This window comes from Cololabis saira, chromosome 13 (genome assembly GCF_033807715.1).
Source record: "Cololabis saira isolate AMF1-May2022 chromosome 13, fColSai1.1, whole genome shotgun sequence".
NCBI classification, from domain to species: Eukaryota; Metazoa; Chordata; class Actinopteri; order Beloniformes; family Belonidae; genus Cololabis; species Cololabis saira.
Genome location: NC_084599.1, coordinates 21254970 through 21275514, shown reverse-complemented (window position 1 = coordinate 21275514; position 20545 = coordinate 21254970). Strand labels below are relative to the sequence as shown.

The following is a 20545-nucleotide window of genomic DNA, read 5'->3' as shown; positions in this document are numbered from 1 at the left end:
CCTCCCCGCACCCTCGGGTGCCCCGGCTGGCCAGAGGAGGCAGTGTACGGCCCAGGACTGCTGCATGTTTTTGTGAGGAGGGAACACGGGGAGAATTGAATCCAGGATCTTGTAGCTGTGCGGCGGCTGCACTACCAGCCGGTTTTCACTGGTTTTGACATCCAGTCACAGAACAAGCACTACACTCATTTAGGTTGAAGTTTAACCCTTGAAAATTCGGAAAAATCTTAACAAGCACCCATACTAGCTATCGCAAGTGTTTTAATTTCCGGGTAGAAGTTACAGTCCTGCCCAGTTTACATTGTTTGTGTTCAGTTTGAGGGCAATACAAAAATAACAATTAAAGCAAACATGGTTTATGTAACAGTTGACTGTTATTTTCGGACGGACAAATGAGTCAGTGTGGTGAACCATAGTGAAATGTCAACCATGCTGACTGACAACATTCCTCCCTACACACCTCTGTATGTTAAAAATACAAACAAAACTCTACCATGTATTAGACTTTAGTGTGACTTTAGTTGCAACACTGCAGTTGAAATCTTTATTAAGCTTTATTTTTCTATGAGAAATAAATTCTAATGGTGGATTAAATGGAACAACTTGCGTCATCAACTAGCTCAGCAAGTAAATCTACTACAAACATATATGTGACACAGGAGAAGCGGTGGTTTAAACAGAGGGTGTGATGTGAGCCATCAGCAACCGTAGCTATAAATACTTAATGGTTTGGTTTTTTTAAAGCATTGTTGCTTTCCCATGTTTTCAACAGCATCTCTTTGTTAGCAGTATCTGATCACTTTCCTGATTACCGTATGAATCTTTTATTCCTTATGTAAAAGTATTTTTTTTCTATCTTTTTTTAAGTCCTAATAGTATGTCATGGAACAACTATCTCACACACACACACACACATTTTGTCTTTTACAGGACAAAAGACAGCATGTACCACGCTTTGACGTACGCCACCATTCTGGAAATGCAGGCCATGATGACTTTTGAGCCGCAACATATTCACGCCGCAGGGAGCACCATGAAGGAGGCGCAGGCTATCTGTCAGCGGTGAGACTTTCCCACCGCTTCAGAATTTAAAAAACCCCAGCAAAAAGAAACAACTTTTGACCCGCTGATAAACAGTGACAGGGCATTCTTTGTACTTCCTTTATACTTGAGTCATACTGTAGGTGTTTAGTTGTTAGTTTTAAGAGGACTGAAAATTAGTTTAAGTTGTAAAAGGCAATAAAAGTGAGTCCTTCACTGCCTTCAGATATTTGATAATACTTATGAACTCAGGATCCGTTTAGTAACAGTATACCAAACCAAAGAACAAGCAGAGATCCTGTCTTTGTGCAAACTCATTGACACAAAGAATTTCACATTTATCCGTTACAGTTTGTTCTGAACACCGTGTGAAAATCCACCATCACTTGTGTGGAATGACGAGACATCTGATCAGCCCACTCTCCCTCAGATTAATGCTGATTTGACCTGACCAGATTTCCATTTGAGAGCTGCGAGGGGCTGATAGGAAATTTGAAACACGCTCAGCAAGTTTGCTCGCAGCAGCGTCACCTTACTGCAGCTCAGCATCCTGTCTTTTCTGGGAATGAGATTAGTCACTTTTTTGCTTGGAACACGATAAAAGAAGAAACGTAGGGCTTTATAAAGCCACTGAACAACAGCCTAGAGCAGGGATATTCAATTGGCGGCCCGCGGGCCACATGCGGCCCGCCAGGAGCTTTTATGTGGCCCCTGGTCATATTTCAAAAAAGGGGGTGTTTGTTGAAAATTTTTTATTTATTTTTTTTTTTATAATATTTTTATAACTGGCTACTATGGACTAAAATGGTTGTGCTAATTGATTAATATAATCTTCAAATAAGGAAATCTTGGTGGAAAGTGGTGCTTTGTCATTATGGCGTGTTTTATTAAAAGTAGGTCAATATCAATTTCATTAAGTTTGCACAATGCATGGTTTCAAAATGAACTTGCATTCAAAATAATATTTCTTTATCTGAATATTATATTTAACATTCACAATTACTAAATCTGGAGACAATTAATACATAATTCATATGTAAACTAGATATATTCAAATGTATAATACAAATGTATTATATTTACATAAGTCTTCGTCTTTGAGTGCAAAATACATTTTGAAAACCCCCACATTTTCAAATTGTGCGGCCCTTTCCATACAGTCCTTTTGCAGATGTGGCCCCCGGCTGAATCTAGTTGAAAACCCCTGGCCTAGAGGATGTTTTATTAACTGGAATTACTTTTAAATGGTGTAAGTTTTGTGGTTTTTTTTTTTGTTTGTTTTTTTTATCCATCAGGTACCGGAAGAAGTCGAGCTTCTCCAAAAGCTTCACAGAAGGTCAGTAAAGTCCTTTGGACAGGATAAATGTCTCACCACAGTTTTAAAGCAATGGTTAGTGTTTTGAATGTTCCTGTGCGTGAAGCGCATTAAGTACCATAAGCGCATGTGCATGTGTGTACGTATATGTTTATGCATGTGTCAGGCCGTCATGGCCTCTGCTGTGCTGTCTGGCTGCCTCTCTGAAGATAACTGGCATAATCATTTTTTTACCTCAGAGGAGCTCCATGCTGAGGTTTGCTATGCTGAGTGTCTCCTGCAGAGGGCAGCGCTCACCTTCCTTCAGGTCAGCAGTCAGGCTCTCAGCCTCACAAGTCTGCCAGTAAATCTGCCGCCTCCTATGATCTTGAAACCTATCCCTGGCTGTCTCCCTCTCTGCTCAGGATGAAAATATGATCAGTTTCATCAAAGGAGGAATCAAAGTGAGGAATAGCTACCAGACTTACAAGTGAGAATCTCCACCCTATCCATGATCAGGCTCGTAAATCCAGCCATGTTTAAGTAAAACCAAAAAAAAAAAAAACAAGTCTCTTTCTCATTATTTTGTGCCACCCTTTCATTACTTTTACCTCCCAGAGAGCTTCACACTGTCCTCCAGTCCTCTGGATACATCCACGGTGAAAACCATGGTCATTTTGAAGGTGGTGTTAAACTGGGAGTTGGAGCCTTCAATCTAGTAAGCACTTATTTCCGTATTTATGAGCTGATGGCCATTGATGGGCTAGTGTGATATAAGTCAGAAAGACTGAAAACCACTTGGATGCATTTATTTAGTTTTGCTTGCCATGCAAGAAAATTAAGCAGAGGCTCAGAAAAAGCAAAAGGTAAACATACAAGGAGCCGGTATGATCAAATGTGCCGACAGATGGTCTGTTATGAACTCTGTTTGAACTCAGACTGCAACGTCTTTGCAGTTCTAAATATATTTCCTTGGAAACCACCGCTGTTTAAAGACAAAGACGAGTCCTGTAATCCTGTTGCTACCATTTCAATTACCTAACTTGTCTATTTCCTGCAGATGATTTCCATGTTGCCCACACGAACACTCAAGCTGCTGGAGTTTGTCGGTTTCTCTGGAAATAAGGTGAGTCCTTCTTAGAAGTGAGAGGCTGTTTTTATCTGACTCAAGGACGAGAGATATTTGGTATAAAATGGATCGTTGTGCTGTGTGAAGTGAAGCATCTCTTTGTTTGTAATAATCAGAAAAATGTATGACTAACTAGTGAAACTTCTGAGTACTCCCACTGTAGTAACAGTGCTGAACTTGAATCATTTAGTCAATGCAAGAAATGAAACTTCATAACTGAAACTGTATAAGTGGCTATGAAAAATTACTATACGGATCCTCCACATCGCAGATCATATTATTGCTTCAGATATTGCTCTTGTAAACGACTTGCCATCTGGCTGGCATTAAGTGCTTTCACATTTTGGACACAGATCAGCTTCTCAGATCAGCCTAAAAGTACCTAAGATAACAAGACATCACGGCCCATCCTCCTGCACACTGACTGAACACAGAAAACGTTTGTTAGTGGGTTAGTTGGTTAGTGGGTTGGTTTCACTACTACCGGTAATTAAGAAACTGCTCTTCCACGAACAGGAGCTTCATTGGAACTCAGATGTGTGTATTTGTTTTCTGTGTCTGCACTTGCAGGAGTTTGGTCTCCAGCAGCTTCAGGAGGGCTCTGCAGAAAGCACATTCAGGTCCTTCCTGTGTAATATGCTGCTGCTCTGTTATCACACATTCATGAGCTTCATATTGGGTGAGCTATGACACACAAAGACGCATGCTGCTACAAACAACTATAAAGCTAGATGATGAAACTCTTCCCGTAGGCCCACCACCCGCAGGAAGGACGGTGACAGGCCGGTGCTATGTGGGCTGGGTAGCAGTCGTGGCGGGGTGCCTCCACAACCCAATCCCTGGACCAAAACCCTCACAGTGGGGACATGGAATGTCACCTCGCTGGGGGGGAAGGAGCCGGAGCTTGTGCGTGAGGTTGAGAGATACCGGCTAGAGATAGTCGGGCTCACCTCCACACATAGCTTGGGCTCTGGAACCCAGCTCCTTGAAAGGGGCTGGACCCTCCACTACTCTGGAGTTGCCCAGGGTGAGAGGCGGCGGGCTGGTGTGGGCTTGGTTATAGCCCCCCAGCTCAGCCGCCATGTGTTGGAGTTTATCCCGGTGAACGAGAGGGTCGCTTCCCTGCGCCTTCGGGTCGGGAAAAGGTCTCTCACTGTTGTTTGTGCCTACGGGCCGAACAGCAGTGGGGAGTACCCGGCCTTCTTGGGGTCCCTGGGAGGAGTACTTGATGGTGCTCCAACTGGAGACTCCATTGTGGGGGACTTCAATGCTCATGTCGGCAATGACAGTGATTCCTGGAGAGGTGTGATTGGGAGGAACGGCCTCCCCGATCTGAACCCAAGTGGTGCTTTGTTATTAGACTTCTGTGCTAGTCACAGTTTGTCCATAACGAACACCACCAGATGGACACCATAATCAAACATTAGGGTGTCCATCTGTGCATGTGGCACCAGAACACTGTAGGCCGGAGGTCAATGATCGACTTTGTTGTCGTTTCATCTGACCTTCGGCCGCATGTCTTGGACACTCGGGTGAAGAGAGGGGCTGAGCTGTCAACTGATCACCACCTGGTGTTGAGTTGGATGCGCTGGCAGAGGAGGAAGTTGGGCAGACCCAAACGGATTGTGAGGGTCTGTTGGGAACGTCTGGCTGAGCCCTCTGTCAGGGACGTCTTCAACTCTCACCTCCGAGAGAGCTTCTCTCAGATCCCGGGGAGGCAGGGACATCGAGTCCGAGTGGACCATGTTCTCTGCCTCCACTGTCGATGCGGCGGCTCGAAGTTGTGGACGCAAGGTTTCCGGTGCCTGTCGTGGCGGCAATCCCAGAACCCGGTGGTGGACACCGGAAGTACAGGATGCCGTCAGACAGAAAGAGTCCTACCGGGCTATGTTGGCCTGTGGGACTCCTGACGCAGTAGACGGGTACCGGCAGGCCAAGCAGGCCGCGGCTCGGGAAGTCCTGGAGGCAAAAACCCGGATCTGGGAGGAGTTCGTGAGGCCATGGAAGAAGACTTTCGGTCGGCCTCAAGGAAATTCTGGCGAACCGTTTGGCGCCTCAGAAGGGGGAAGCAGTACTCTGCCGGCACCGTTTACGGTGCGGGTGGGGAGTCGTTGACCTCGACTGGGGACATCGTCGGACGGTGGAAGGAATACTTCGAGGATCTCCTCAACCCGACTGACATGCCTTCCATTGAGGAAGCAGAGAGTGGGGACTCGGGGGCGTGCTCATCTATCACCCAAGCCGAGGTCACTGAGGTGGTTCGTAAGCTCCTCGGTGGCAGGGCACCCGGGGCGGATGAGATTCGCCCTGAGTACCTCAAGTCTCTGGATGTCGTAGGGCTGTCTTGGTTGACACGCCTCTGCAACATTGTATGGAGGAAGGGGACAGTACCGCTGGAGTGGCAAACCGGGGTGGTGGTCCCTCTGTTTAAAAAGGGGGACCAGAGAATGTGTTCCAACTACAGGGGGATCACACTTCTCAGTCTCCCCGGGAAAGTCTATTCCAGGGTACTGGAGAGGAGAATACGGCCGATAGTTGAACCTTGGATTCAGGAGGAACAATGCGGTTTTCGTCCTGGTCGTGGAACACTGGACCAGCTCTACACCCTCCGCAGGGTGCTTGAGGGTTCATGGGAGTTTGCCCAACCAGTCCACATGTGCTTTGTGGATCTGGAAGAGGCATTTGACCGTGTCCCTCGTGCCATTCTGTGGGGGGTGCTCAGTGAGTATGGAGTCCGGGGCCCTCTATTAAGGGCTGTCCGGTCTCTGTATGATCGGAGCAGGAGTCTGGTTCGCATTGCCGGCAGTAAGTCAGACTTGTTCCCGGTGCATGTTGGACTCCGGCAGGACTGCACTTTGTCACCAGTCCTGTTCATAATTTTTATGGACAGGATTTCTAGGCGCAGCCAGGGGCCGGAGGGGATCCGGTTTGGGAACCACAGGATTTCATCTTTGCTTTTTGCGGATGATGTTGTCCTGTTGGCTTCATCGGACTGGGACCTCCAGCATGTGCTGGGGCGGTTTGCGGCCGAGTGCGACGCGGCAGGGATGAGAATCAGCACCTCAAAAACCGAGGCCATGGTTCTCCATCTTGAAAGGGTGGCATTTCTTCTCCGGGTGGGTGGAGAAGTCCTGCCTCAGGTGGAGGAGTTCAAGTATCTCGGGATCTTGTTCACGAGTGAGGGAACAATGGAGCGTGAGATTGACAGACGGATCGGTGCAGCGTCCGCAGTTATGCGGTCGATGTACTGGACCGTCGTGGTGAAGAAGGAGCTGAGTCGAAAGGCGAAGCTCTCGATTTACCGGTCAATCTACGCTCCCACCCTCAACTATGGTCATGAACTTTGGGTAGTGACCGAAAGGATAAGATCGCGGATACAAGCGGTTGAAATTAGTTTCCTCCGCAGGGTGGCTGGACGCTCCCTTAGAGATAGGGTGAGGAGTTCGGTCACCCGGGAGGAGCTCGGAGTCGAGCCGCTGCTCCTTCACATTGAGAGGAGTCAGCTGAGGTGGCTTGGGCATCTGTACCGGATCCTCCTGGACGCCTCCCTAGGGAGGTGTTCCAGGCATGACCCTCTTCCCTAGGGAGGTGTTCCAGGCAGAGACCCCGGGGAAGACCCAGGACACGCTGGAGAGACTATGTCTCTCGGCTGGCCTGGGAACGTCTCAGACTCCCCACAGAAGAGCTGGAGGAAGTGTCTGGGGTGAAGGAAGTCTGGGCATCTCTGCTGAGACTGCTGCCCCCGCAACCCGGTTCCGGATAAGCGGTGGAAGATGGATGGATGGATGGATGGATGGCTGGATGGATGGATAAAACTCTTAGCTGATTTTGTTGTAATTGTACTTCCAAGGCACTGGAGAAGGGGACGTTGAGGATGCAGAGAAACTTCTGCAGCCATATCTCAAAAAATATCCCAAGGTTTGCAAGAATAAAGATCTTTGTTTTCTTGAAATGTCTGCGATCTGCGATTTTGAAGTGCAATATCCCCAAACATGCTCTTTTTCTGCCTTCCTCTAGGGATCCATCTTTTTGTTCTTTGCTGGTCGAATAGAAGAAATCAAAGGCAACCTGGATGCTGTATGTACTTTTTAGCAAACTGAAGCACTGGTCTTCTTTTTGCAAGTGTTAAAGCCTCACAAGTAAACACATTTAAGGTTATGACTCATAAAGGTCATGGTAAGACATTCACTGTCAAACAAATCACGAATATGATAATCCAGAAATCCTGCAAGTCCATGCAAAGATTAGTTCGCTGGATATATATGACTGAAAACTGAAACTAAATAAAGAGGACAGGCTCGCCGCTTGGTGGGGCAGTGGGTTAAGCAAGCGGCTCATAAACTGAGTCTACAGTCCTCCTGCAGTGGTCGCAGGTTCGAATCCCAGCCTACGCACCTTTGGTGCATGTCATCCCCATTCTCTCTCTACCCCCTTCCTGTCTGGAACTTGAATAAAGGGCCACTAGAGCCCAAAAAAAAAAAAAAAAAAAAAAAAGAGAACAGGCTCATTTTTGAAGTCTTTCAGTAGTAATAATTACGAATAATGGAACAAAAGCTGTCATATCTGTAGGAGCCTGTAACTCAATGACAAAATATTACTTTTGAGTTGAGGCCTTTTTGCAATCCATGCATGTGTTTTATATATTGCCTGTGCATTGATTGGAAAGCTTTAATCCTGAACGAGACATATGATAAAGAGTAGATTTGTCTGAATTTGAGCTTAATGTTGATGCTTCAAAGCCTGAGTGTTTTTGTGCCTTTTGGGCAGGCTATCAAGCGATTTGAGGAGTGCTGCGAAGCTCAGCAGCAGTGGAAGCAGTTCCATCACATGTGCTACTGGGAGCTGATGTGGTGCTTCACGTACCAGCGGCACTGGAAAATGGCCTACTTCTACGCTGACCTCCTGAGCAAGGAGAACTCCTGGTCTAAGGTGGGATGCCATCCTTTGAGATACCGTATGAATATGCCTTGAAAAAGTTCTGAGTTCATTGGTGTAATTCCCTTTGCAGTGCTGTTTAAATGTTAAATGTAACTAAAATAAATAAAAAAAGGTTTGTGATGCAGGCGGACCACAGGAAACCTCTGTTGTCACATCATCATCAGATTTTATTAAAGTAAAAAAAAAATGTATTGAGATATTTTTAAATTATTTGGGCTGTGATTTTTATCATAAGCGAAGCAAACAACTTATATATCCTAGTTTTCTCTACTTTTTTTTAATTTAAGAGGAAATAAGGCTTTCTTGCAGCAGTAAGCACCTTTTTTTCTCTTTCCTGCAGGCTACTTACGCGTACATGAAAGCAGCTTACCTCAGCATGCTGTCGGAGGATGACTGTCTGACATTTGGGGAGACTGCGTTCACTCTGTTCAGGTATGAACTCAGATGCTTCTTAAATCACTGACGACGCGGCTAGACAGAACTAATTAACTGTGACAGATATACAATTTGGGCACCACTGCAAAAATACTTTTCTTACTGGGAATAGCTTAGCAAGTACTGTAGACCTTTGAAAAAATTAAGTTGTCTTCTTTACATTTTTAGAGTTTGAGAAAAAGGGAAAAGGCAACATGCAAAGGTTTGACCTCAGATGTCAGACATTGCTTAGCTTTTTGATGCTATTGCTTGTTTTTAATAAATATCAGACCCACTTTATTGTCTAAAAGTATCCTCACTTTTCAAAGCTTGTCCAAATAGTCACTAAACACTGTCACTGAAGTGTCGCAGAGGCCTTTGAAATTTTAAATGATTAACAGAGCAGGATGACATCAAACAGATTTTCAGTTTGATGTAATTTAGAAAAAACTGAAATCAAGTTGAGTTTAACTGACCGTGACGTTTTTTGAGGAAAATGTTTGCATGCCTTGAATAAAAATCAAAACCCTGTATGACAGCAAAAGACCTTCAGGAAGATTAAAATGAGAGTAGTGGGAGTGTTTGGGTACTTTTCTAACGTGAAGCAAAAATATAATCGGTATAGAAAATTCTTCTCCCATCTGTACAATAAAAAATTGCAAATCATCATCTAAAGTCCTTATGATGGACGAAGAATATCAAATTTCTTTGCTGAAATGAACAAAGATTATATTTTGAGAAAAAAACAAGGCTGCAGAATTTGGTGAAAGGAACACATCCTTCAAATCTTAAGAGTGGAGACGCCTAAGTCCTTCGTTAAGCTTGTGTTGCTGTCAGCTGCATGTAGAACAAACAAGGAGGAATAGCTTCAATTACATAGCAAAACATTCTCACTGCAAAAGAGGGTGACTTCTACATCAGGAATATGATCCTGGACAGACCTGAAAATCTGCAATGGATGACCTCAAGCAGAAGGTTTTGCTACGGTTCCCCGACCTAAACGTCACTGAAGAGCAGAGCATGCAAGAAAGCCCATAGATGTCATAGATCTAGATTGAAGTGACCGGGCACCGATCATGAAGAAAACCATGAAAAAATGGATATAGAAAAAAAAAAAAAGATATATTACTATATGAAGAGCTAACAGGAAAGACATTATTTGATACCAAGTATCCCTTTTTTCTTTTATGTTTTTGTTAATTCTGCTAGCATTTATGTTGGTACTGTATTATGTTTCAGGCAGGTTCCTGGGCTGAAGCAGAAAATAGCGGGGAAATCTTTACCAACAGAGAAGTTTGCAATCAGGAAAGCCCGCCGCTACTTTGCAGATAAACCAGTTACTCTTCCGGCTCCTCCACTGGTCAGTATGAGGCTTGTATGCAATGTCAAGCTGTTTCAGAATTTCTTGTAGCATATTGGGATTTTTCAAAGTTTACTACAGTCTATTTTTCTGCTTCTTTGCTGCAGCTGGTAAAAATAACAAAATACCAGGTGGTGTACATGGACTTCCCCCTGTAGTATATTTGTTATGCCGCTCTTTAACTTTGCACAGCAACACCCTGGAATTTGAATATACCAGTTCTGTGGTTGTCTGCAGATGCAGTCCTGCAAAAAAGAAATAACACTTTCTTTAATGTATCAGAAGATAGTGGTTTAAAATTTTTTTTTATAATATGGTCATTAAAATGTAGTTAATGCAACTTCAGATGAACAACAACACATGCAAATGCTGCTCCTTAACAAGTACATCAGAGTAATTAATCAGTAAGTTTACTGCTCCCGATCCTTCAGGTTTGTGAATACAATAGGAGGGATGTTGGCAATTATGTTAAAATGGCAATTGTTAATGCTCAACAGTCTGAGAAGGATTATAAGGGCAAGGATTCACAAAAGGTAAAACATTCAGTTGGTTATCTTCCCAGGAATGAGCTCACTTTAAGCTGTGACCGTGCAATACCAGAGAAATTGTAAAAGAAAAAAACAAACCCTAAGCTACATCTTAGACTCTAAAGGCCTCAGTTAAAATTTAAGTTAATTTAAGTTCATTTTATGTTTGTGGTACAGTTAGTAAAATACTAAACTAGTATGGCTTATTTGGGTAGCCAGGACATTTGGTACAGTATGAAGCAAACACAGCATATCATCACAAACTGGAACACCATGGTGGAAGGATGATGATTTGATCCTGGTTTGCAGTCCTAGGACTCGATCTCCTTGCAGTCTTCTGTATACCGTGGTGTCACGAACAAACTGGGTCATGCAGCGGGACCATATTACCAAGAATGTCAGTAAATCTACAACAGAATAACTGTAAAAGAAAATAATCAGAGCCTGGCAATGTCCCAGCCAAAGACTGGACCTGACTTAAATGCTGTCGTGAATCCATCCATTTTCTTTACCTGCTTAATCCTATACATGGTCACAGGCGTGTTCTGGAGCCTATACCAGGGCCACATATATAAATAAACAACCATTCACACTCACACACAGCTACAAGGCACTTTAGATTCCTCTTTCAAACTACCATACATGTTTTTGGGCTGTGGGAGGAAGCCAAAGTACCTGGAAAGAACCCAATTAAGCACGAGGAGAACATGCAAACTCCACACAGAAAGACTCCTGCCGGGCCAGGGAGTCAAACCAGGAACCTTCTTGCTGTGAGGCAAAAGTGCTAACCACTGAGCCACTGTGCTGCCGCTGTTGCGAAACCTCAATGTCAAAAAACATCAGTGAACTGAAGTAATGTTGTAAAGAAGATGGGGCCAAAATTCTTCATAATGATTAGAGAGACTGAAGACATCATACAGAGTAGGATCATTTCAAATGATTCTTGCTAGTCGGGTTTGTAGTGGGTCTGTACATTTTTTTATCTTCTTCAGTACTTGTGGCCTTTATTCGAACCTAATTTTAAAACTTAGTAAAAACTTGGTGATTTTTAAAAATGGTTTAATATTTAATATTGTTTTACAGGCATTTCTCACATTAATAAGAACCAAAAATTGACTTATTTGAAAGTAAAGCCTCTGTGAAAACCTATTAAATCCGGTTGTATGAGCAAAGGCAGAGCCCTTCACCCGCTCTACCGCCTTTAACACTGTGGCTGTCAAATAAAGGTACATGGCAGTCATTCAGATTCATACATTTGCAGGATTTCACAGCAGTTTGGGGTGAAAAAATTGTTTTAAAAATAAAATTAGATGAAGTGAGGTCCATGTACAGATCCTAGGTGTGTCAAAGAGAAAATACTATACTGATATCAGCAGAGAATGAAATATCATTGTTGTATGTGATTTTTGTTTATGTTTGTTTGATGTCAAGGAGATGATGTACATCTGGAATGGCTATACAGTTATTGGCAAACACAAAGACCTGACTGAAGGAATGCTGAAAACACTGGATGAGGCACAGGCTAAACTTGACAGCAGCTCAAGTATGTGAAACCATAAATGTATAAACCAAAAGAGTTTTTTTTCAAAATGCAAAAGATAAATATTCTTAATTCAATCCAAGAATGACATTATTTTGAGCTTGCTCTTAATTTTTTCAGGGACAGAGTTTTCCATAGATGATCAATGTCTGCTCAGCCTCTTAAAGGGGCTGTGTCTTAAACATTTGGGGCACCAAGAGGAGGCTGAACACTACTTCACCCTTGTTCTCTGCAAGTAAGTGTTCCTAAAATAACCCAGACCCCACGCCACACACACAATGAAGTGCACTCATAACCAAACCAAAGAAATTGTATCATGGTTTTTGCCACTGTTTGGGTCCCGTAACAGAACTGATCCAATTTCCTTTTTTTTTTTTGCATCATATCAGATGACAACATTGTGCAGGCTGATTTAACATCCACAACTGTCATTTATTGTGCTATGCAGTGAGACTCAGATCAAGTATGACCACTACCTGGTTCCAAATGCCCTGCTGGAGCATGGTCTGCTGTGTCTGGAGCAAGGAAGAAGAGATGAAGCTATCAAACTTCTAGAAACAGCGAAGTAAGTCTTTCAATCAGCTAAAATAATAATTTTTATATCACCGATTTTGCTGCAATTTTAAATGTTTTTTTTTCTTTTTTAACTACTACGATACTATTACTCATATTCCCACCCATTTTCTACAGCATGTACATGTAAAGCTTTTTATATATTCAGTTTGAAAAAAAGCAAGCTTCGCTATGTTAAAGTTTATGGAGGATTTTTTGTGCCAAAATTAAATAAATAAATACATAATGAATTAATTAAAATGGGAATTAAATATATCATTAATTAATTAAATGTCATTAATTAATTAAAATTAGAATGAAATATGTCATTAATTCATTAAAATACAATTCATTTTAAGTAAAAATATATATTTATTATTTCAGCATTTAATTAATTAATGACACATTTAATTAATGATTTCGTGTTGCGTGTGAATCATGAAATGTAAAACTGCATTTAATTAATTAATGACACATTTAATTAATGATTTTGTGTTGCTGAATCATGAAATGTAAATGTAAAACTGTCAGTTTCACTCGTCAAACTCAGTGGGCGGAGCTAACGCGAATCTAGTGGAATCCACTGCTTTGGTCTGAAACTGGAGGTAGAAGCCTTTCTAAACATGACAGCTGTGAGTTGCGTGTTGTAGAGAGTTGCGTGATGCAGCAGCAGGTATCTGCTGTGACGGAGCCGCTGGAGCTGGAGGAGTTCTGCTCAGAGCTTCTTCAATTAAACTTGCTGCTTCTCTCAGCAGCTCTGGGCAGGATTTTGACATTTTGTACACCTTGCTGTTTCAACATTTGTGGTTAGAGGACCGAGGTTTCAACGTAGAGGTGAAAATGCCACCTAGTTTATCGGAATGTGTCCACAAGCCCTGCAACAATCCATTATGTGGATTCGATTTGCCTTGACTTGATGTGCAGGGGAACCAATGAGGAGTTTGGAATCCGCCCACTGAGTTTGACGAGTGAAACTGACAGTTTTACATTTACATTTCATGATTCAGCAACACAAAATCATTAATTAAATGTGGCATTTATTAATTAAATGCAGTTTTACATTTCATGATTCACACGCAACACGAAATCATTAATTAAATGTGTCATTAATTAATTAAATGCTGAAATAATAAATATATATTTTTACTTAAAATGAATTGTATTTTAATTAATTAATGACATATTTCATTCTAATTTTAATTAATTAATGACACATTTAATTAATTAATGATATATTTCATTCCCAATTTAATTAATTAATGATGTATTTATTTATTTAATTTTGGCACAAAAAATCCTCCATAAAAGTTGACCTTTTAATGCAACTGTGAATGTCTTTTCTCTCCTGCTCTATTCCAGAAACAACTACAAAAACTACTCCATGGAATCACGGACACACTTCCGTATACAAGCTGCCCTGCACAAAGCCAAGGGGGTTGGAGAAAATGGCATCCACCTCCCCTCAAGCCCATAACAGACAAAGGAAGGCACATACAAGCAGACACAGCTTAGTGTTTCTGCATTTCTGCAAAGCAACATTCAGCCAGACCAGCCCTGCCTGTGAGGACGGGTAGATTTGTTTGTTTTAGGGTTTTTTCTTTCATTAAGATTCTAGTTTTTGCCTGTGTGTGGCACCGTCACGGATAGCTGCAGCGCTGTGTGGCCTTTACTGGATTTGATGGATGTGCTATGCACGGATAAATATTACAATTAACTTCACTTCTTCACATTATTTAAAACAAAAGAAAAAAATTAATGAAGAAATGTCCCCTGTATTTACCAAACATTTGCTCCAGCAGGCTTTTGCATCTTTTACTGGGTACACCCAAATGGTCTACACAAAAATAGAAAACAGTCATATTTGTTAAATATAAACTTGGCATGGTTCCCACTACCACCACATGGTATAAATATATCCCATTCAGGGAATCAGGGTCTGCAGTCAAAAAACAGCTTTCATGTTTAAAAAAATAAAAAGCTAAAAGGGCTTACTTATAATAGACCTTTATAGTCTTATCTAAATATTACAAAGCACTTTACAATGTGTTTCTATGTCATCTACACAAATGTTTGTGTAGTGCTTATACGACAGACACTCCTCCCAACCTCCCTCCCAATGGCATCATTTAACCTACTGGGTACTAAACCCTCACACTTTGGTTGAACATCTATTAGAAATGAAGAAAATGAAAATTGGGTCACATAATTTAACACGAGGAATATTTCAACACAAGCCACTCAGTTTGGTCTGTCAGAACTATGAGATCATTTTGCAGTTTCTCACAACCAACAATACTAAGTTAGAATCAATTTTGAATGTTGGATTTGTGTATTTACACTACACAATGATTGATAGATGTATCCTGTATTTCAGAGTGAGACAGACATATTATTGTGTATTTTGTATTTTCTTCCTTTCTCTGAAACTTGTTCAAACAATCACCATCACAAACTTCTTGGGGATTACTCATTGTCTGTTTCTCAAGAAATGTTCATATCAAAAATCTTGTGTATTTACACTTCTTTTCTGTGGCTTTTGCACAGAGCTTTGTAAAATAACTCAGACGTGCCAGCTGTCTAGATATAGTTAATGAATGCCTTTAAGACTTGCATTTAATGATGTTCTGTACTATTAACACAAGTTGTCCAGGTTTAAGAGGACAGATGAATGTGTCTTATAGAAAGGCAGAGACCTTTTTTTTTTATTCCTGGTACTTAAGCTTTGAGCACATAGGCTATTTACAGCAAGCAGCATAAGGCCTATGTGCATATCTGTGTACTGCTTTTTTAGAACGTGAAACTGCAACCACTAAGTCTTAGGTTAGAACTCATCACAACATTTCGCTTACTTCTGAATCAGCAGCTCTTTCTTATCACCACACCCTGTTTCAGATGTTTTCTTGTTTGTTTGTTTTTTTATGTCTATGACAAATTGGGCTTACCATTTTAATGTTTAGCAGGGGTAACTGTAAAAGCTGTGCATCTGCAGCAGAGTGTTCAAAAGAAAAATGAACTCAGGTGGTGTCTCAAGTGTTGGAATTGGAGCACATGTGATTTATTTATAATTGAGTGAGGTTTGGCATTCAGTTTGATCACTTAGAGTCAGTTTCAAATGTTCTTTAATGGTGAAGGAAATGTATTCTAATTATTATTTTGACTGCAGTCAATATCCAGATTATTCCAATGAAATGTCAAACATCTAATAATTAATGATATATATTTTTTTCCTTTTTGGCCTAAGGTTGTACACAGAGTCTGAAGAAATGTTAACCAAGCTATGGAGGTGTTTACAGAATGTGTATGTAAATGACATATCTATCAAACACAGAAAGACATTCCTGTACATGTTTCTCTGATAATTTATGGTGAAGTTATGAGCAACTAAACAACCTATTTTGCAATGTGTTCGTCTTAATCATTTAAGCAAACATTTACTTAACTTATAATATGTATGGTATAAAATAGTTTTATTTTTGGAACAAACAGGCCCTCATGATTTCATGCGTTTGCTTTAGTCTGTTACACAAAGTAAAATGTCATCATTTTGTTAATATGCCAGACAGTGGCAGACAGGGATAAGAACATGTCATACACATTAAAATATGAAGAGGGGTTCAATTTGCAAGGCAAGTCAAGTTTATTTGTATAGCACAGGGGTCGGTAACCCGCGGCTCTAGAGCCGTCCTAGTGGCTTCCTGGAGCTTTTTCAAAAATGTTTGACCTTTTTTTTCCTTTTTTTCTTCTTTTTTTTCTGTTTTTTTCCTTTTTTTTCTTCTTTTTTTGCTTTTTTCTTCTTTTTTCCTTTTTTTCTCTTTTTCTTGCTATTTCCTTTCCTTTTTAATCTCGACATTTCGACTTTTTTCTCGACATTTCAACTTTTTTCTCAACATTTAGACTTTTTTCTCGACATTTCGCCTTTCACCATTTGCCTTCATTCTAAGGCTTATACAAGACTTTTCATTTTTTGCGGCTCCAGACATATTTGTTTTTTGTGTTTTTGGTCCAATATGGCTCTTTCAACATTTTGGGTTGCCGACCCCTGGTATTGCACAATTCAAAACAAGGTAATTCAAAGTGCTTTACATCAACATTAAAAGCAGCAAGACACAATTAAACACTTAATAAAAAATAAAATGATAAGAAAAGAGGTAAAATAATAAAAAGCACAAGTTGTTAAAAAGTAAGGGCAGTAGAGTACAGCAGGTAAGTATTTAATTTAAGAGTATGCTTCAGTAAACAGTAATGTTTTTAGGCCTGATTTAAAGGAGCATGAGGCTCCTTTTAAGAAATGAGACTCTCTAGCGCCACCCTTCACCATGACGGCCGTCGGGGGTACTGCAGCCAACAGCGAAGCCGGCACGGGAGAACGCGCATGCAGCGTCATGTGACGTCACATCCGCAGCCCAGCGCGGGAAATTTGGGCCCGAAATTGGAGCACATTTTGCAGCACACAGCCTGTTCAAGGCAACGGAGAGATACACTAGAGCAGTGGTTCTCAAATGGGGGTACGTGAGCAATATTTTTATGTTTAATAAATCAGTTACTGATGGCACAGTGCTCTGTTTTAGGTCTTTTTTTACAACCAAAAGTGCTTTGCGCTGGTTAGGGGGTACTTGGCTGAAAAAAATATTTCACAGAGGGTACATCACTGAAAAAAGGTTGAGGACCACTGCACTAGAGGGCTCATTCTTTTTGGTTTGGAACGCTTCATCTGACGTTATTACTAGAAAACTTAAAACGTTTATGAATTTTTTTCATAAATCCTGCCTCAATCCTGCCTCAATCCTGCCTCAAGCTCCTTTAAAGGAGCTGACAGTTGGAGCAGACCTCAGGTCTACAGGAAGTTTGTTCCACCGGTGAGGAGCAGAATAACTGAACGCTGCCTCACCTTGCTTGGTTCTGGTTCTTGGGAACCACAACAAACCAGATCCAGATGAACTTCAGGGGTCTGGGAGCTTCATAGGGAACTAACAGATCAAGCATGTATTTTGGTCGAAGACCATTCAGTGCTTTGTAGGCCAGCAGTAAGATTTTAAACTCTATCCTTTGACTCACTGGAAGCCAGTGTAGGGATTTCATGACCGGTGTAATGTGGTCCAGTTTCCTGGTGTTTGTAAGGATTCTGGCGGCAGCGTTCTGGATCAGCTGCAGCTGCCTGATTGATTTCTTGTTAAGGCCTGTAAAGATGCCAATCCAACCTACTGAAAAGGAATGCATGCATACGTTTTTCCATGTCTTGTTTAAACAGAAACCCCTTAATTCTAGCAATGTTTTTCAGGTGATAAGATAAGATAATCGGTAAGGTAATAGGCAGATTTAGTGATAAACTTTAGATGGCTGTTGAAGTTCAGGTCTGAGTCAATAATTACACCAAGATTTCTGGCTTGATTTGTAGCTAGGGTTGCCAACTGTCCCTTGAAAGACAGAATCGTCCCGTATTTATAAACTAAAGTATGCGTCCCGTATTGAGCTGAAAAGGGACGCACTTTGTCCCGTATTACTGTGAGAGTCAAAAAATAGTCATAAAATGCCAATGGAAAATGGCATTAAGCTGTTATTTTTTTCTTTTACTACAACTGTGGCCTACAGTCAAGGCCTTTAGGCACAAATATGTTTATGAGAATGGTGGTAGTCTAGTGGCCTTGGGTCTGAAGGTCCCAGGTTCAAGCCCCAGAATGACAACCAAGATGAACCACCCTGAGCAAAGCCTTAACCCTAATTGCTCCATGTGTCTCTCAGTCATAAGTTACTTTCTGTTTGCACTGTTGTTATTGCACAAAAAATGTGCACTATTACAGAATGGATGTTCTGCTTTCTTTCTATTGTTTTATATTAATTTATACAATTTTAAGTTAAGCAGGACAGGTTTAAGAAAGATACTTATTTTATTCAGTTCATTTTGTTATTTTTTATTAAAGTGAATTGCTGGATAATAATGTGTTCATGGCATTCAAAAATATGCATATAATTCAATTCAGGTTTGAGTCAAATCGTTTCACTCACAAAAAAATCACCACGCCAGGAAAAGTATTTTAGTTTGTTTTTTTTTTCCCAGGAAAGGTGAAGGCCATCCGGTTGGCCGGTGTTCTGCCAATTTCTGCTGCTTTGCCAAAAAATGCTACCTAATGGTTTTCTACCTTTGCAGAGCTACAATTTTACTGTGTTTTACTCCCTAAACCACTTGCCTTTCCCCCAAGTGGTGCTTGTCTCTTGCCAGGCCGTCATTGTAAATAAGACTTTGTTCTTAATGTCCTGCCTGGCTAAATAAAGGCCAATGACTGAATGAATATTAAATAAAGCGATAGAATTGTTGCTTTTTTCCCCTCTTTATCGTTTAATGTTCACAAAGTGTAATGCAATACATGTCATGAGTCGTGTATTTTGAAGGATCAAATATACTCAACATCCTATAATATTATCAATTTTACATGGTGCAAGAAATGATTGACGTGGCAATCAAACTTTGAAAATCGACTGTGCGCATGCGCAGAACCACAAAGTAGCATTTCTCGGCAGGTAGCAAAGATTGGCAGAACACCCTGGCCCTGCCAATGAGGTGTCCCTTATTTATTTTTCAAGGAGTTGGCAACCCTATTTGTAGCTGTCAATGACATGGAGCCAATAATGTCACTAATAAAACATTTTAAAACTCGACTATCGTTTACAACTAATATATCAACACCAATGGACTATATGCATAGTATTACCTTAAAGGGAGCAGTCATAGAAAAGGTTTCATCAAACAATTATCTTGGGCTATGGTTGGATGAAAAGCTGTCATTTAGAGTACACATTGAAAACCTCACAAGGAAACTTAAATTAAAGTTGGGTTTTTTATTTCGCAACAAACAATGCTTTACTACTGAGGCTAAACTTATTCAAGCTACATTTTTAAGCATTATTGATATGGTGACATAATATATATGCATGCTGCCTCCTCCTTGCTAAAGAAGATAGACAGTGTTTACCATGCTTCCCTGCGCTTCATTACCAATGCCAAATGGCTTACTCACTATTGTGTACTTTACCAAATGGTAGGATGGACCTCCCTTTATATACGGAGGAAAACACACATGTACATCTTCATATAAGACCATCTTGGGTAAGCTTCCTCCTTACCTTTGTAGTCTCATTTGTCTAGCCTCTAGCAGCTATAATACCAGATCCACTAGATTGCTACTTTTAAAAACTCCCAGAGCACTCACTGAACTAGGTAAGACTGCATTTTCTCACTTTGCTCCATTGGCATCGAATGGTTTGCAAGACCTCACCCACTTAAGCACCCTGGTTTCGCTTGGCGAATTTAAATCTTTTTTACGAAACAATTTACTTGAAGAATGTAGTTGTTGTCTTTATTCTTTATTCTTTATTCTTTATTCGGATCCCCATTAGCTTCCACTGTCGTGGTTGCTAATCTTCCTGGGGTCCACATAAAACATCACATAAACATACAATACAACATACAAAATAAACTGACACTTGTCAGTCTAAATCTAAGTACTAAGTCTAAGTAAGTGTCTGTAGAATGGATATACTGTTTGATGTGGTTTTTGAGTGATGTATGTTGTATTGTGTATTTTATTGCTGCTGTTGTCTTGGCCAGGTCTCCCTTGCAAAAGATATCTTGTATCTCAATGGGACTTCCTGGTTAAACAAAGGTTAAATAAAAAATAAAAATATAATTTTTAGGAACTGCTAGAAAGTCCAGACATTTCAATTAAAAGCACTCCTTTTTGGGGGTTTCAGCTCT

At 41.0% G+C, this 20545-nt stretch overlaps 1 protein-coding gene across 4 annotated transcripts in view; it reads left to right on the top strand.

Annotated features, from left to right (window-relative positions):
• The window catches only part of ttc39a (tetratricopeptide repeat domain 39A), a 38416-nt gene extending 24121 nt beyond the window's left edge, over positions 1-14295 (top strand). For all 4 annotated transcript variants that reach the window (XM_061738235.1, XM_061738236.1, XM_061738238.1 and 1 more), the window contains 16 exons: positions 931-1062; positions 2337-2377; positions 2596-2663; positions 2761-2825; positions 2954-3053; positions 3396-3461; positions 4035-4143; positions 7315-7382; positions 7482-7541; positions 8232-8393; positions 8743-8834; positions 10056-10176; positions 12135-12246; positions 12364-12478; positions 12692-12808; positions 14155-14295. In XM_061738235.1, coding sequence (XP_061594219.1) covers positions 931-1062; positions 2337-2377; positions 2596-2663; positions 2761-2825; positions 2954-3053; positions 3396-3461; positions 4035-4143; positions 7315-7382; positions 7482-7541; positions 8232-8393; positions 8743-8834; positions 10056-10176; positions 12135-12246; positions 12364-12478; positions 12692-12808; positions 14155-14269 — 1543 coding nt within the window. In that variant the 3' untranslated portion in view covers positions 14270-14295. The remainder of the gene's footprint in view (positions 1-930; positions 1063-2336; positions 2378-2595; positions 2664-2760; positions 2826-2953; positions 3054-3395; positions 3462-4034; positions 4144-7314; positions 7383-7481; positions 7542-8231; positions 8394-8742; positions 8835-10055; positions 10177-12134; positions 12247-12363; positions 12479-12691; positions 12809-14154) is intronic.
• The last annotated feature ends 6250 nt before the right edge of the window (positions 14296-20545 follow it).